This window comes from Xenopus laevis, chromosome 5S, assembly GCF_017654675.1.
Source record: "Xenopus laevis strain J_2021 chromosome 5S, Xenopus_laevis_v10.1, whole genome shotgun sequence".
Taxonomy (NCBI): domain Eukaryota; kingdom Metazoa; phylum Chordata; class Amphibia; order Anura; family Pipidae; genus Xenopus; species Xenopus laevis.
The window spans coordinates 89,447,226-89,466,434 of record NC_054380.1 but is presented as its reverse complement, the minus strand read 5'-3'; the positions used below and the strand labels follow the sequence as shown (position 1 = coordinate 89,466,434).

Below are 19,209 nucleotides of genomic sequence, written 5' to 3'. Positions count from 1 at the left end.
ATTCCACTTTGAAATTAAATTTCAAAGTGAAATGAAGTTTGCTGCCTAATTAGCAAGATAAAAAAACCATTGGCTAATAAAGGAGAGGAAGTATAAATCATATTGAACCTAGAGTAAAACTTGAGGGCTATATTATATGAATAAAAAAAAATACATTATATATATATATATATATATATATATATATATATATATATATATATATATATATATAATGCACTTCTACTTGTTTCCCAAAATGTCAGATTGTACAAAAAAAGGTGGTGGGCCAGGTCAAAAACAAACCTGAGTGGAACTAGACTACTTTATGCGCTAATCCATTGGTATCGCTAACCATTCATTCTGATTTTATACTAAAAAACACGAATTTTTGCGGATTTTCTGCATTCAGAGTTTTGTAAATAACCCCCTAGGCTGATTCGTAACTAATTATTGGTACACAGCAGCTCAGAAGCCAGCACAATTAGCATTATCATTTAATCAGCCCTGTAGCATCAAATTCTATCACAGGCAAACCTCATTTTCTGCTTGATGATTTGTTGCATCCCCTAAGTGTAGCTTCTCACTGACACACCTAACAAAATCCAAGATGGAGAGCTCCTGTGTCAAATTTGAAGGCCTGGATCATTACTACTATAGTGATGCTGAACCTTTAGGCTGGTTCAGTAAGTTCAGTGTATAAAGTATGGCATTTCTGGCCATATTCATTGATAGGGTTTAGCTCTCCTTTACATCTGGGCCTATATTTGCTGTTGAGGTGTAATACAAACAATTCTGGTATTGTGGTAGCACTGAGGATGTCCACCACTGAAATAACTGCATCCAGCTCATAGAGCTGCCTTTCAGTTGGATCACACAGCAGTTGTGGCCAGCTAGTAATTTGTGATCCCTGCAGAGGGAATGGCAAATAACAGTTCATAAAAATATTTTATGTTGTCAGTCCTCTGATCACCAGTTTTTTATGCAATAATTTTATTTTCACCAACACTTTTTGTTCTTCCAAATAATCATTTGTTCAGAGGCATTATTAATTAGGTTTCTGGTAAAGAGTAAGTGCTAGACATGAAATCCTAAGACTCCCTCATCAGCATTCACTAGTACTTTTCTCTGCCTGCCAAAGGTAAAAAACAGTTAATGGGATGGAGTTAAGGGCTCAGGATCAAGCTGGTTAGGAGCCAGGTGAGCAAAGAGCAGATAAAGGAGCACCTGCCTTAGGTTTGTAAGAGCCTTGGGGCATGGATAGACTCGAGACACTCTGCAATCTTTTTGTCTGACACAGTGCCAGCGTGCTTTGCTTTTGTCATTTAAAATATTTCATTTAAGGTCATTCAGTCAGCAAAGCAGCATTTAATACCCTCTGTGATGCCAGCTCTTTTACTTCCTTTGTGCTCACAAAATAAACATGGGTCACATTTCCTTGAGAAAGGTGGGGAGGAGCCTTTATTCTAACAGTAATGTCTGTTTTCAGATGGTAGCCAAGTAGCTTTTTTTCTTATTCTATCTCACTACATACTTTCCTATACACACCCAACATTTACAGCATAATCTTCCTCGTAAATCTTTCTTTTCTTTTTCCCCCTAAGGGCTAGTCTTTTATTTCAGTTGGGAGACTCTCCCAGTTAAAGGTGTAACTATAATAAGATAATACATGTAGATTTATGTATATTTTGTGTATGTGTTTGTATAAGAATTCTCCTGCTTCCTTTATGCCCAATTCAAGTTTTTCGAGATGGTTAGCAAGAAACCTGTCCTGCTTTGTCTTGCAGGATAATAAAGGGCTCATTTTCAAACACAAGCAAATGTGCAGTTTTCTACCAGATATTGATTAATATTTTTTAATAACAATGCAGATTCTTTTCTAGTGATGAGCACATTTTATTTGCCATGTGTATAGTTTTGCAATGAATTTCTGAGTTTCGCCTCCAGCTCCAAATGTGAGCCACAGACTTTAATGCTTTTTGTGAATTTTCTCATAGTTTTGGGCATTTTTTGGCGTAGCAAATTGGGACAGATTCGCTCATTGCGATTCATTTCTAGATTTCCAGGGGCAAAATGCACCAATACAGACACAGATTAGTCTCTGCTTTGACAATTAAGTACAACTTGCAGTGCAATCTTTTTTGATCATGGATTTGTTTCACCTGGTGCAACCTGCTAATGGAATTAATGAAATTATTTTATCTGAATGGCTTTGCACTTGTATTTCTAAGCAGTGTTGGATTGGCCCACCGGGATACCAGGAAAACTCCCAGTGGGCCCAGGTGTCAGTGGGCCTTTGCTTCTAAACGTTAAGCCTATTTCAGAGTCATTCCCTATTTCTTTATGGGAATAAAGAGGCTTAATAATAAAATAGAGTAAAGTATGTAGAGAAAATAAACTAGGAATATAAAGAGGTTTAGTTAGGAGAGGAGGTATAATAGTTTGTAAAGTGGGCCCTCAGCCTAAGATTTTCTGTTTCTTAGTCAGATCTAAGATCTGTTCCTCAAATTATGGGCCAGATTGAAATCAATGAGAAAACTTTTTTTTTTGAAACATGAAAATTGCTAGGCAAGATTCAGTGTGAGGAAAAGAAAATGTTTCCTAATTCAGTTCTAGGATTTTTTTCTCATATACTTCAATACAGTTTTGTGACAAACAGCAAAATTAGTTTTTTTCCTTCATTTGTATCTGGCTCTATAGGAAATCTGGAATAGAATTAGGAGATATGCATTTTCTCTTTAGACGGAATCAGTGTCGGACTGGCCCGGCGGGACACCGGGAAAAAACCCGGTGGGCCCGAACCTCGTGGGCCCCCGCCGGGCCAGAACCCTTCTCCAAATATTTAGAATCGCAAAAAAAAAAATTTGTTTCCGGCGCTGCGCAGCCGAATGGCTCACTCACTGAGCCGACGCGTCTTAGTAGGGGGGCCGGAGGGGAGGCCCTGGACAGCAGTCCCGGTGGGCCCCAGGCCCCCCAGTCTGACCCTGGATGGAATCTAGCCCTATATGTAGAATCAATGCAATGCAGGTGTTCTGTTCCTTGCCAGAAAGGAAATAAAAAGTCACAAGAGCTAACAATTTTTAAAAGCCTTTTTTTAACCAAACGGCAGTTTAACAGTTTTTTTACTTTTGCCAGTGTATTTGTGTTTCAAATAATTTCTTTAGATTTTTTCTGTGTGTGAGAAGAATCTGCTGTAATTTTATAAATATTCTCCTGTGTGAGTGCCACTCCCATATTCCTTAATTTTAATTGATAATGGGGCTAACAATAAATTGTGTTGTGAAGGTGGTGCTGTGACAGATTACTCTTCCATATGAGTTTGAGCTTGTATATGGACACTAAAATAACATTTCTTCCCTGGAGCTAACCATATAGGGTTCTTCAGTGCTGATAGATGTGGTGGTCAGTTTCATATCCCAGGGTGCTATACATGCTATATATGCTTCTATACTTCATGCAATTTTGGAACCTCATCATAAATCAGTGTACCTAGTTGTTTCTGTCATGATGGCTTAATACCTCGATTTTGATTTTAATAAACCCTTTGGTTTGCTGAGCTCAAACTGTAAAATGTGTTTTTTAAATACCTGCTATTAACTTTTCAGATACCTGTCATTGAATATGAACTTCTGTAGTATTCATTATCACTTACTTTCTCATCATAAAAATTACAGCATTCCAAATCACTTAACTGTCAACTGAGGGGAAATGGATTTATTTCACTGAATTTTTCTGCTGTCATTTTAACCTCTGGCCAGTGAAAGGGGAAGCACAAAACACAGGGCTTATACAATAGAAAAATGTTGTTAGTGCCAAAAGGTTAAGTATTTCTTGCACATGGTTTTCTGCATATTTCTTCTAGACACATACAGATACCGCTTCTAAAAGCAGGAACAAAGGCTCTTCAACTGACTGATTCAATTAAAAAAAATGAACATTGGTTAAAAAAAACCCCCAAACATTTATTTTTGGTCTCCCTTGAGGCATGTACAAGAGCAAAGTAAAATACTGTATACAGATTAATTCTAGGTCCGGGAAAGATTGAGTTATACTGTGACTGTATTTGATCTAATAAATATTTCCACCATAAAAGTAGAATGTGGTTTTACATATCTACTCAGGTTTATTTGCTTGTTGAAGGGTTATTAAGACAGGTCCAGTTCTCCACATAAAAATATAAATGGCATACTACCCTAATATCTTGGTACATCTCTAGTCACCAGGATGCAATCCTTAACAATTATATTGAGTACCAGATATCTGTATTTACCAGTTTCATAGTTTTATCAGAATAATATTTATCATTTATTTATAAAGTAGTGCAGCCCTGCTAAAAAGAGCAAACAACAACAAATAACTCATATTGGCAACAGTGTTTCTACCGCTGCTTTCTTGTATGGTCGATCCACTTTATTTACACCATAAGATCTAGAAGTAAACAGGGGGGTAAAATTTTGCTTTAACATAACACCTCAAATCCTTTCATTAATTCATCTGTTAACTGGTAACCTCTGTCTGTCTCACTGCAAATGATACTCAAGACTCAAAAAGGATAAAAAAACACAGTAGTGCATCGTCATCTTACATGGCTAGTGAAAAAATGTGGACACCCTCTTAGTAAACTGAAATGCTAACATATTTATTCCTCACAGTGAATTGGGGTTTCCTTGTCCTTTAATATGTGCCTATATTATGTTCATACTAGTCATGGGCACATTTACAGATAAATTCAAGAAATTGCCACGAAAATTTTTTTTGACGCCAGCAACAATTCCGACACCGGTGACAATTAAACAGACGTCCATTGACTTTAATGCGTGGCAAATGTTGCCAGCATCAACATTGTCACCAGCGTCAAAATTCACGATTCCCAATTTTTTTGCCTGTTTCGAGAATTTCAAGACGGAGCGAAACTGGACAAATTTGCCCATCACTAGTTTACTTTAGAGCTGGGACACCTAAGACCAAGCCTACCAAGAAACCAGCTTTGCACAATGGGTATATCATGTATGCTTTACCATCTTGTGATTACTTTAATCAGACAGATACTGGTCATATTAATCCTTGTAGCCAGTTTAGTTCTTTGTATTGCTAGTCAGTATCATCAGTATCAATTTATAAACAGCATCAAGATATAAAGTGCTTCCATGAATGTTGAGTATCATAAACCAGGAGACTCTGCTTCTCCCACAGATTTTTTTTATGTGTCGACCTGTAGGTTTTCTGGTGCAAAGTTTTTACCTACTGATAAGAGGAAGCAAGTTACGAGTCCAACAATAATTTCCTGTCATTAACATTATTCATTTAGTTGTGTTGTCAACTCTCAGAAAAATCAAACAATATTCTGCACCATATTCTAATGATATTTCCAAGCATCAAAAAGTAAATAATAACCCAACAACAAAAGAGTTTGCAGAAAATGCATACCTGTATTAAAGGACAGATGGGCACATAGAAGTTTATACATAAGTACATTTGTTAAAAGGGCTTTTACATACAAAGCTGCTAACACTCAACTGTATATAAAGCTTTGGTGGACTTATGCCAAGAGCTCCAATTAACCACACATACCAGACTTTGCTAAGCAAGGGGGTTGTAGTGAAATGCAAAGAAAACATTCTAATAATGTCTTAACACCAATAGTTTAGAGAGAATAAAGGGCATGTTCTCCAATTTAAATTTATATTTTTCTGCAAAGATACCTAATCTTGTAAAGAGGATTACATGCAAAAATTATTAGGTTTCCTCTTTCAAATGTAATTGCAAAAGTTTTAATAGTACAATACAATAGCCAATTGATGCCAAATATCTTAATATACAGTATAATGTGTCAAAAAAGGTGAGGTCTGCTAATTTTTCCCTTTGAAAAAACCTAGAAGAATGCACTGTGGCAAAATGCAAGGCTGACAATCAACACCCTTCTATAATACCAAATTATTAATAATATCCTGTTAAATAATTGGAATATTTAGATAATTGGACCATTGTCTGGTGGGCCTTATTGAATACTTACTCATATCTTTTTACCAGTGGCATTATTAAAAATGTATGGGCCTGGGGCAACATTTGCAGCATTGAGCCTACTAGTGCACCTGACACTCCCATGTCATTAGCTTCCAGCTTTAAGCCCTGTGGGGCTTGCTGGGCTTGAATGGACTCTGGCTATGGTGATGCAGGTCTCCTGGTGGGCTACACTGACACAGCTGGCTCTGGTGCAGTTGCACCACATAGTAATGTCGCTACTTTAATAAATAGTAGATACAATGGCCTGGTGGACAATAGTGGATCCAGGAAGGGTCTGACTGATGCTTTCACTAGCAACAAAATTTACATATAACCTTAAATAGTGAAACAAAGGATCACTTTACTATTATATATTGTAAAGTTACTAAGAATTACATTTTCTTTCATAATGTAAAAAATCTTTTTTTAAGTGGAGTTAAAAAGTTCAAAATAATGTAATATATGTATTATTATTAGAGCATATGTATGTAATATGGTATATGTACAGTAATATTTGCAGACAACACTTATTTGCTTTGGAGAGAAAAGGTTGAGTACCTCTGAAGAAGACCCTGTTAAAAATGATGGTGCAGCAAATTAGGCTGTAATTGGGCATAAACTCAAAAGAAATGTGGAAATGCTCAGTGTACAGTATAGAAATTGTTTATCCGGCATTTAACAGTGTGCCAAATGTAAAAATTTACTTTTTCTTTCTAGGAGAGAAGGCGAGGGTCTTCGAGTTCATTGGGATAAACGGAGTGAAGGCTCTTTTACCAATCGCTGGAATCCATTTTCAGAGACTTTACCTTACACTACTTTTATTGATCACCCACTGAAAAACTTTTCTGAAAAGTTCTCAGAAATCTGCCAGGTACTGTATATGTATAGCTATAAAACCCATTGTATCAGCCTCTTGTGCATTGCCCAGGGGTTATGACTAGCAATGACAAGGAAGAAGATAGTTTTGTTTGTGTAAAACAGGAGTCCGCAACCAAATTCAAATGCAAAAAGAGTCGGGAAGCAGCACAAGCAGGGTCGGACTGGGGGGCCCGGGGCCCACCGGGACTGCTGGTCCAGGGCCCCCGCCCCCCTACTGCCCTACTCGAACGCCGCCATGCGCATGCGCGAGAGGCGCTTCTCGGTGCGCAAGTGCCGATGCGCATGCGTTGATGCGATGCGCATCGCCAGAAACTTTTTTAAAATTTTTATACTATTAGAGGGGGTCTGGCCCGGCGGGGGCCCACGAGGGTCGGGGCCCACCGGGTTTTTTCCCGGTGTCCCGCCGGGCCAGTCCGACACTGAGCACAAGCATGAAAAAAGTTGCTGAGGATTCTAAATAAGGGCTGTGATTGGCTGTTGTAGCCCCTATGTGGACTGACAACCTACATGAGGTTCTTTTTGGCAGTACACATAGTTTTTTATTCAACCAAAACTTGCCTCCAAGCCAAGAATTCAAAAATAAGCACCTGCTTTGAGGCCACTGGGAGAAACATCCAAGAGGTTGGTGAGCAACATGTTGCTCATGAGCCACTGGTTGGGTATCACTGGTATAGAACATAGCTCACATGTAGTGATGAGCGAATCTGTCCTGTTTTGTTATGCTAAAAAATTTGTAAACCATGGGAAACTGAGCAAAATGCTAAATTTGAGAAACGCATTGAAGTCAATGGGTGTTTTTTCCACTGAAACTTTTTTGAGCAGAATACATTGGGGTCAATAGATGCTATGTCACCAAGTTTTTCCATAGTGAAACCTTTTACCGCTAAATTTTGCAGTGCTTTTCATAAAAAAGTCACTGATGGCAAAATGCAGAATTATACTGTGCCGAAAAAAATTTCAGTCATCGGATTGCAGATTCCCATGCAGATTGCTAGTCACACTAAACCTAAACATCTTTTTTAAATAAGTACACAACCTAGGGATATACTGTATTTTGGTGGAAATCTTAATGATGCCATTAGCGTGAAAGTGCAGATATTTTATTATATTCTGTCTTGAAGTGAACATAAAATAGGAAGCCATATATTGTTTTACTATGTGCAGAGAACAGATCCTGGGTGGCGTTAAATTCGTATTAACAGAAAAGAGAGGAGGTCAACAACTCAAAATGTCACATAAAACATTTTAAATTACGAATTTGCTTCCGGTATTTATTTCTTATTTAATTCCATAGAACCAATACTGAAACCCAGAGCATAACAGATATTATTAATGGTCAAAACTATTCCAACTATACATGCCAAACATCAGTAAATTCAGTGGGAAGTGGAGAATATTATATAGAAATTTTTAAAATAATGTTATTTTTGATTTAAAATTTTTGTTTCCGTAGATCGAAGGGTGAAAATGTATGGGTAACATTCTAGAAAATAGTTTTGAAATAAGTTATTAAAAGAGTATAAGACACTGGATAATGCTAGTCCCCTTTTATCACTAGCACTTGCTGCCAGTCCCCCATCCACAATGATGCATGCAGAGAGGACTCAGCAGAAGGGAACTGTGTACAATTTTTTTCTTCCCCAAAATTATGCCCCCTCACCTCCAGTTGTGCCCAAGGCACTGCCTTCCCCTAGTTCTGACTAGGGGTAGGCTGCTTAGTCAGGGCTAAAACTGCCAAGTCAGTAAAACATTAATTGAAGCTGGGCAGTGGAAGAAATATAAAATAATTATCAATTCCAAGCTTAAAATTTACATTTTCAAATACAAATTTAAAATAATAAATTAAGAGATAATGCACTTTAAATGACTAAGCCCAGCTGTGTGGAAACATCTGCATTCAAAATTCGTATCCCCTATATACTTACAATTTCCTTTATAGCAGCAGGTGCTTTCTCATTCCTCACATCATGCAAATGAGGTATTCTACTAAATTGTACTATTTTCTACATGGCATTTTAGAAAATATACAATGGAGTCTATGAGAGATGCTTTCCTGTAATTCTAAGATTTCTGGATAAAAGGGCTTTGACTTAAGGGAATTCCATACCTGTATTGAGAATCCAGATTGAGAAAAAAAAGCTTACAACACGATTCATTTTATTGAGAATAAATGTGTCTCATAATTGAAATGGAGTCACAGTAAATCGAATCTGGCTGTAGTTCAAAATGACTGTGTTGTCGATTCTGCATGGGCAAATCAGAATTATTTTTTTTCTCTTTGCAGATTTCTGATTTTGCTGATAGCCTAGTGCAAGCTGCAGAAGAAGCTCATAAGGAGAATCCAGTGCCAGGCAGAGCTAATGGAGTTATGTTCCTCAAACAGCCAATTGTGATAGAAACTTATGTGGGATTAATGTCATTTATTGGGAATCGCAACAAACTTGGCTATTCACTTGCCAGAGGAAGTGTTGGGTTTTGAGATGGATTCATTTGTTGAACTTGAATGTTTCTCTTCGCTACAATTCTACATGATCATATATGCCATGTTATTATTATTGTCGTTTCAGTGGCTTGGTAGGTCTAGGAATAGTTCTTCAGCTTTTCAATAATAATAATAATAATAATAATAGTACAATCCAGGATCCAAATGTTCATCTAGGCCATTTAACTACATTCATGCAGACAATTCTGTACAATGCAAGCATACACCTAGTGCAAAAACTCCATATGCAGAAGCACTTGGCTGATATACTAAATGCTTTAAATGGTATTCTATGGTAAATTAGGATTTCTATAAAATGTGCCATTAATTTTTGTACTTACTATTAAAATTGGTTATTATTTAACAGTATGTCAAATAGTGTTTAATCAGTTGTTTTTATTAAACAAAAGAGATTTTAATATATTATACATAACAATAAATCATCTATTTAGCTTTGATTTGTTATGCCTGTTAAATAACAATCCCAAGCGATTTAATTTGGTAAGGGGTGCCTAATATATTGGGGAACCAAACCCCAGGGAAATATCCTTTACTTGTCCTTTTCAATATTTAGGGGGTTATTTATTATAAGTTCGTTTTTTTTCTGGTTAGTCTAAATAAAAAAGTAGTCCAACTCAGACCTGCCGAGATCATGTAGAAGTCAAAGGCAGATGTCCCATTGACATTTTGAAGATATCCTGATCTGCGTTTGGTTTCGTTCAATAATCCGAAGAGTTTGTGATTTCGTGCATCAAATCTGAAAAAGTCAAGTCTTTTCCAGCACAAGAAATCTTAGAGAAAATGTATTGATAAATATGGGGGGAAAGTCAATACAGATTTGGTCAGAGTTTTTTTCAGAAAATAGAGAAAAACATTTTTGGATTTTGATAATAACCCCCTCAGTGTTTGTGCTAACAAAACAGTCAAACAAAACGTTTATTGAGGGGGTTTATACTAGTAATCTAATTATCTACCTCACAAGGAACAACATGAAGTAACTTTAGTTTCCTTGTTTGCCCAGTTAAAGGAACAGTAACACCAAAAAATTTAAGTGTTTTAAAGTAATGAAAATATCATGTAGTGTTGCACTGCACTGGTAAAACTGATCTGTTTTCTTCAGAAACACTACTATAGTTCATATAAACAGGCTGCTGTGGAGCAATGGCGGAAATTGAAAAACGGCTATATGGCACAGGTTAACGAATGGATAACAGATAACACCATTAGACAGAGCGTATTTGCTATCTGCTTGAGCTTTTTCTCCTTTGAATGACTACCCCCAGCAGCTTATTTATATAAACAATAGTAGTGTTTCTATAGCAAACACAGTGGTTTTACCAGTGCAGGGCCACACTGCATTATATTTTCATTACTTTAAAACACTTATTTTTTGACGTTACTGTTCCTTTAAGCTAAAAACAACAACAAAGAAAAACAAACATTTTTGGGGGGATAAAACAATAAGCAAAAAAGTATGTCCAACACAAGCCATATTTTTTGAACTGATGTTGAACTGGGACTATTTCACAGTCAAGCAAATAAAATATGACTAATATTTTGCAATTGTCTTGACAAAAATGAAATCTTTCCTCAGAAAAATAAAGACAGAAGGGGTTTTAGTGACAGAAGTGGCCACAATGCTAAAAATTTGAGACTTATTAAGGGGCACATTTACTAATGGTCAAATTTCGAAGTTAAAATTTGACCATTAAAAAAACGTTCGATCGATTGATTAAAGCGTTCGAATCGAACTACTCAAAACTTAGCCAAACACAAAAGTTTATAGGAGGTCCCTATAGGCTAAACAGCAATTTGGCAGGTTTAAGGTGGCGAAGTGTCAAATTTGAAGTTTTTTAAAGAGACAGTACTTCGATTTTCGGATGGTCGAATTTGTGGCCTATTCGATGTTCGAAGTACCCAAAAATTACTTTGAAATTCGACGTTTTTGAATTCAAAATTTCACTTCGACCCTTAGTAAATGGGCCCCTAAGTGTAAACCCCAGGAAAATCTCTAGAAGACAAGGAAGTATATTGCCAATCTAAAATAACTGTGTTAATGCTGCCATATTAATTAACCCAGCTATAGTCTTTTTGCATAGATAAACATATAATCTTTTATGTAGCTGACATCAGCACTTTGCAGAAACTTATACATAATTCATAAAGGCCCCTGCCTCAACTGAGCTTACAATCACCCCATCAAATTCATACACACACTATGGGAGGAAACCCACACAGACACAGGATGAATATATAGACTGCACAGAATCAAACCTTAGTCCAAAGTGCTGCAAGGCAGCAGAGCTCTTCTAATAGGCCAAGGAACCCCCTATCCCCACAGGATGTGTCCCTACCATTCAATTAAAACACAGAGATGTATTTTGGCAAAAATCTGTGGAGGTCACATGCTTTATTTAACATCAAGGACTAGGTACACCCTGACCCCAGCTGCGGCTCTTATTCTCCAAACGTGGGCTCACTGCCCAAAAAATTGTATTCTCAAAAAATGCAGGCTCACTGCCCAAAAATTGGTCAAACATGAAGCAGGGATCATGGAGCCAAGCACCCTTCGTGAACGCTTTTTAGCCCATCCCCCTGCTCCCTCATTGTGCATAAATGGCACTAACCCAGTCTGTTGCATGCCTCAGACAAGATGGTGCAGTCCAAATCTGATGTACAATACACTTGCGACTCAATAAAGGCAGGCCTGCGCCATGACCAACTCGTACTCCTAGAGCCGCACTGACGCACACTGGCTCGATACCACCTTGACCTTCCTTGAGCCGCAGCTGACCCAGGCAAGTACTGTTGACCACCCCAGATAATGGTACTCCAGGGGAAGGCAAAAACTCTAGCGCTTTTCAGCCAAGTTGTGCTACAAGAAAAATTCCTTCCTGACCCCATCTAGGCAATCGGTCGTAAAACACCCTGGAGCACCGTCATTTCAAATAGATCAATTTTACCTAGGGAGGGAGGGTGGGAAACAAAAATGCAAGCAAGTCTGAATTATTTCACTGTACATCCTCTTAAAAACCCTTCCAAACCAGCACTCCTCCCCTTGCCTCCTCCCCCAGCCCGCCCCTCTTTTCCCCTCCACTGTTATCCCCCTCCATTGTTCTTACCTGGGGGCTGGGGAGTGAGAGGCTAGGCTACACCTGGGGGGAAGGGGGGGCCCACCTAACCCCATGTCCGCTATAAACGGGCTTCATTCCTCCTAAAAAGTCAAAATGGAGATTTGCTCACTGTCTACCAGGCCCACCAGCAGACCAATCATCTGGTATAACCTTTGACAAAACTATCCACAAAGATGACAGACCTTCATTTTAATCAGCTGGAAGAGCTCTCAACCCTCTCAACCCTCTCAACTTTAATGTATGTGCTTGTTTTCTTGTGACAACCCTTTTTTCTTATTGATCTGCACCTATGGCTATCAGTCTAGAGCAGGGATCCCCAACCTTTAGAACCCATGAGCAACATTCAGAAGTAAAAGGAGGTGGGGAGCAACACAAGCATGAAAATAGTTCGTGGGCAGCCAAATAAGGACTGTGATTGGCTATTTGGTAGCCCCTATGAAGACTGGCAGCCTATAGAAGACTCTGTTTGGCAGTACAACTGGTTTTTATACAACCAAAACTTGTCTCTAAACCAGGAATTCAAAAAATAATCACCTGCTTTGAGGTCACTGGGAGCAACATCCATGGGGTTGGAGAGCAACATGTTGCTCACGAGCTACTGGTTGGGGATCACTGGTCTAGAGTGTTATCCCCTGTGGATCATGTCCACATCAGAAAGATCAGTACATTTCTTCACTGCCTGCCATATCATTGTATATTAAAGCTCATCTGAGAGTTTTTTTAAAACATACATTCCTGAGGCAGTCAGTGTTCTGCCAGTGGGGAAAAATGAATATGTTCCTCCTCCACCTCTCCAGCCAAAAAAAATAGTTTTTACAAAAGCCAACAGGACTGGATGCTTTTGTATATATATATTATGTATTCCTACAACATGCGATGTAGGGGCCATAACTGAGTCATATGATAGAGGAAAAACTGCTGGGGGATGTGCCTGGTAAAAAGAGCCTGGGGTAAATACTGGGCAGGGGGGCCACCTTTTTACCTTGCAAGACAGTAATGCTGACCACTGCACTACTCCAAGACACCAGTCTTCAATGGGAAATGTCACTGTCCTAAATAACTCCTTGTTTTCATCAGGAATGTATAAATTATTAAGTTTACTTAGAAATGAGGCTCTGCCTGAACAAAACAGAAGATCTCATAGTTTAATTTATTTTTGTTTATAATAGTAGATAAGGCTTAATTCCTTCATTTATATTACATTTGTATGTAGCTAGACTGGGACCATATATTAGCCAGTATTGCATAATTCTATATAGGACACTTACACCTATGATGTACAGTAATAAATAGCTTTCACTAGCTGTTCTTCTTCACCCCACTTTCTCAATGTAGAAATTTCTGACTAATGCTGATTCCTCATGATAGTGTTGATTAATGGTAGCTGACGCAATTCTTTCTTTGATACTGTTATTTTGCAGGAAAAGTTCCAGTCACACCCCTAGCCTGGAGAGGTGGTGGGGCCATCTATATATTTAAAGATCCATGGCATTTGGCTCAGTTTGCTGCATGATCCTTGCATGAATCACACAGTGTTATGAAACTAGTTGTGTAGCTGCAGATTTCAAGGTTATTATACAGGTATCCAAAACATAGCTGGAACTATTTCACAGTCAAGCAAATAAAATATGACTAATATTTTGCAATTGTCTTGACAAAAATGAAATCTTTCCTAGTGTGGTTTTGTCCGAAAAAAAAAATGATGTGCTAGGGATTTATAGTATAAAAATTACTAGCTATTTAATGAATTAATTATGGTAAATCTATAGTGTATGTTTGGCCTATTTATTAAAATTCAAATGTATATTTTTTCCCCACAATATTAATTAATGTTTGTTTTTTACATTTTTTAAAATGCTAAAAATTTTAGATTTATTAAAGGGCACATTTACTAATGGTCAAATTTCGAAGTTAAAAAACTTCGAAATTCGACCATCGAATTTGATACTTTGATAGTCAAAGTATTTTTTCGTAAAAGTAAAAAACGTTCGATCGATTGATTAAATCGTTCGAATCGAACTACTCAAAACTCAAACACAAAAGTATATAGGAGGTCCCCATAGGCTAAACAGCAATTCGGCAGGTTTAAGGTGGCGAAGTGTCAAATTTAAAGTTTTTTAAAGAGACAGTACTTCGATTTTCGTATGGTCGAATTTGTGGCCTATTCGATGTTCTAGAAGCAGTCAAAGTCCTATAGAAGTCGATGGGAGCTGCCCCTGATTTTGTTGACCTTTTTTTAGCCATTCAGACTTTTAGAGGTTTTGTAATTGTTTTCCCCCATAGTAATTGTCCATAATATTTTAATCTTTAGAGCTTTTTAGATTTATTGGCACATCGTTTATTTTTTTTATGGTTTGTGCTTTTTCTAGTTAAATCTTTTAACATTGCATTAGTGGTTTTATTGAAAATACATATACAGTATCTGTGGTTTCTAAAACCACTAAAATGATATTGTTGCTAAATGGGCTTCCCAATTAACAAGCTCATCCATCCAATAAAAAGGCATCTAAATGAGTACTTATACATATGGATTTCTATTGTTTTTACAGGTATGAGATCCCTTAGACAGAAGCCCATCATCCAGAAAGTTTAAAATTAAAGGAAGATAATTTCATTTTTTTGCCAGTTTTGTCAATTTCGCCTATCCTGAAGAAAATATGAACACAAACGAGGACCAGCGCTAATAAAACAGCTTGAGGGTAGACAAAAGGGACAGAATGACTAATATAGTGTGTAGTATTCTTAACCTTTAGTATTAAGGTGACTTAAAGGTTCTTTCTTCTTCACCTTTATGGTTGTTACCATCACCTTTTTACCCAAACAGTGCAGGCATGTATCCAAACGATGTTAAGGAGGTTTATAGGTGGGTACTTACTTAAAATTTGTATAGACCTTCAGCTATAGCGTTGCTTTTCACAATAGGGTCTGTTTGTTCCCTCTTGGATCCCAGTGATTCTATGGAAATGCACTTAAAATAGTGTAAAATCTTCTTTAATGATAAAATATATAAAAGAATTGCACTCACATTTTTACAATGTATTGACGTTTAAAAACAAAGTCCCCGTTGTGTCAAAGTCCGGACAACTCGCAATGCGGTCTGTTGTTTTTGCGCCTGCGTTTTTGCGCAGCGTGTAGTCCTTAGGCGCACACGGGTGACGTCACAGCCTGACGCGCTTCGTCTAAAGACATTTTTGTGCTGGTCCTCGTTTGTGTTCATATTTTCTGGTTGTTACATCCGAAGGAGATCGGATATTGGGCACCGGCAGAGGGAGTGAACCGCAGGATCTTAGATTTCATTTTTTACGTATCCTGCAGGCTGACATCTAAGGCAGTGAGTTCAAGAGGTGCTTTAGATATGGAGGCTTCAAGTTTATTGGAATTGTGTTTCTGAGGATTTTTTGATTGCTGATTCACTCAGAAGTGCCTTTACCCAGTGTATGTATCATTTTTTGATGGTTGAAATGCTAGTCTTGCCCCACACTAGACCAAATTGACACTAATATTTAAATTTTCAATAAGCAGAACCCATGCACAGCTCTTTCATATCATAAAGCCCAAGAGGACTCAGCTAGTCAGCTACAATATCATGATATGGTCAGATTTAATGATTCATGCCAGCTGTGTTCTAAGCATTCAAACAATGAGTACATTCTAAAATAGAAGCTCCTAGCAGGGAATAGGCAAGGTCTTCATGTGCCAGTTATAAAATCCCGAGAATGTAAGTGAGGATTGCAAGCGTTTCACGCCTCATGCCAGTTAAACACAGTATCCAAATCTTACAAGCAAATCCTTAGCTCCAGTTCCTTGCTGCCCCTTGGTGGAATTTCCTACACAACATGGTTCCCTGCTGTAAAGAACATAATAACAGCATGGGCAGTACTGCAATAAAGCAAATTAAATGGCATAATCTGCTGCATGATTAGCACTGAAACACAAGACATGATACAGATATAGGATCCGTTATCCGGAAACCCGTTATAAAGAAAGTTCTGAATTATGGAAAGGCCTTCTCCCATAGACTCCATTATAATCAAATAATACAAATTTTTAAAAACGATTTATTTTTTCTCTGTAATAATAAAACAGTACTTTATACTTGATCCCAGCTAAGATATAATTAATCCTTATTAGAAGCAAACACAGCATATTGGGTTTATTTAATGTTTACATGATTTTCTAGTAGACTTAAGGTATGAAGTTCTAAAATAGGGAAAAAAACGTTATCCGGAAAGCCCCAGGTCCCGAGCATTCTGGGTAATAGGTCCCATACCTGTACTATAAAATTCCCGAGCACACAGTATGTTGTGCTGTAAATAATATTTATTTCTAAAGTGCCACCATATTCTGCTGCACTGTAAATGTACTTAAACATGTATGTTCTGCATGTCACACCATGTGTATGTATATAGAGGACAGTAATAAAATTTTGTGTTGAACTGGGCCTACTTATGCCTCCCAGAGATCGTGATATGTAAATGCAAATGTAGATACATAGTACTAAATGTTATGGGAGTTATTTGCCTATGCTGGGAATAACAAAGGGTTGCTGAGAACTGACCTTGACTGGGGCCTTCTAGGAGATTCCCTGTTACTCTCGCAGGCCAGTCCAAGTTTTCTAAAACTGGCCACCATTTGTACCATTTTTCCCCTGACTTTTTGGCTATTTATTAAAAACATTGTTTTCATCAGGAATGTCTCATTCAAATACAGCACAACTTATATAAAGTACTTATATACATTGTATGTATATATATATATATATATATATATATATATATATATATATATATATATATATATATATATATATATACGAAAGTCTAGCACTCAACAAGACTTAAGAAATGATGATGAATTTGGCATAATGTATTAGTGGCCCACTGTCTCACTCACCAGCTGTGACCATTCCCAAGGGAACAAAATATGCACACACAGAAACCCAGGTCTCCCGTAGTCTGTATAATGTCTAATGCTTTGGTACCTGCTAGCTTTGTCAAACTTAAGTTTGGCACGATACATTTACCTCAATGAAATGTGCATTGAACAATCCTCTCTCTGGTGTGCAATATGTTGAAGTTATAGTATATGGGCAAGATCAGTCGCACTATCATACTTCACTTGAATTGATCCCACAACCACCTTTTTTGTGCATTTCTGTAGGAGGAGTGCGCAAACCTTTTTATGTGGTTTCAGCACCTCCACACTTGTGCCTTTAATGGTATGTCTTCTTAAAAATTGGGTTTTGCTCTGGGAGATCTCTCTCCTATAAAGGCCACAATAGCTGGAGGATCAAAGTTGGCCATACATTATAAGCTAAGCTCTGCTGATTTGGCAAGGTCAATGATGAAAGCCTTCAGGTGGAGGACTGCATCAACACGCAGATGTGTTAAGTCTGACTTAAGTCTGTGAGACCAATGTTTTTGCTGTGGAAAGATCTTCTCTATAAAAGCTTATGATGAGAAAGGATTGGCCTTGGTCAGGCAAAGACTTAGCTAGGACACGTTTCCTAAGAAATGCAACCATGCCTGGAGGTGCCAGTCTATGAAAAATATGCCAGAAGTTAAATAGTTAGAATCACCATGGAGTATATTTATGAAAGAGTGAAGTTAGAGATCGCCATAGTCTGGTAGCGTGAAATACCGCCTCTCTCCATTCATTTCTATGGGATTTTTAAAGGCGTCTTTATCAAAGGATGAACGTTCACTGTCACCCATTGATAAATACACCTCTAATAATCCAATAGAACTGAATGGAAAGAGGCGGTTTGTGAGAGTGTGGACTTTGGTGATCTTTAACTTCATTCTTTGATAAATATACCCCCATGTTGGGTATACCTTGATATAGTAAAGAGGTTTGTCAATTTTATCATCATAAATTTGCACAAATATAAAATTACTAGTGAACCAGGCCAGGGAATGTGCTTTAATCAATCACCTATCTTTTATAGGTTGTACATTGAATGTGTTTAATATGGCTATACCATGACATTGAAATAAATGAAGATGAAATAAATGATGATGACATTGTAGATCTGCTTCTAGACATTTATCTCACTGTATAATACGTTCTTAAAATTGTATGACACATTTTAATAATATGGCACCATGAGCAGTGCATCATATAATTATGCCCATAGCTTAAAACAAGAACTGATGCCATGATGAAACACCATAAAGTGATCCTTGAGGCAACATTCAGTTTTTCAGATGGTGATATCAACACCGTGACTTTAATAAATAAAACATGGCGCTGGAAAAAAAGGTTGTTGCCATACCGGGTATGTTAACTCTGCATTTTAATAAAACATGTTAGCATTGTCAATGAAAAGCATATATGCAGCAAAAAGTTACAGATATATTTACATAGACTTTACTGCAAGAAATATTGCTTCAATGCATTTCAGCTTATTGTGTGAAATGCACTCAATGTAATAAATATTTGAAGCCTGATGCAAATTGCCTTATGTTGGAATACTTGCAGCAACTAAAGGGCTAAAGTTCTACCAGATAGATGTATTATTTTTGATCTTTATAACAAAGACCAGTCCCTCTGAGGCTGTACGTTTTCACATTCCTCAATATCAGCCCACTCCTATAAATCACTGAAATGCTTCCAGAACCTTGTGGGCTATTCCCTGGAAGAGCAGGACTATAGGTTATACTGGTGAATTTGTGGTTCTATTGCAGCAGGTAAAACACGGTTGTTGCCTTAGATACACAATCAACTTTTGAC

At 37.5% G+C, this 19,209-nt stretch overlaps 1 protein-coding gene across 1 annotated transcript in view; it reads left to right on the top strand.

Annotated features, from left to right (window-relative positions):
• The window catches only part of tprg1.S (tumor protein p63 regulated 1 S homeolog), a 52,764-nt gene extending 43,052 nt beyond the window's left edge, over nucleotides 1-9,712 (top strand). Inside the window, 2 exon segments of the mRNA NM_001094620.1 lie at nucleotides 6,700-6,853; nucleotides 9,146-9,712. Of these exon segments, the coding sequence (NP_001088089.1) occupies nucleotides 6,700-6,853; nucleotides 9,146-9,340 (349 nt within the window). The 3' untranslated portion in view covers nucleotides 9,341-9,712.
• Nucleotides 9,713-19,209: the final 9,497 nt, after the last annotated feature.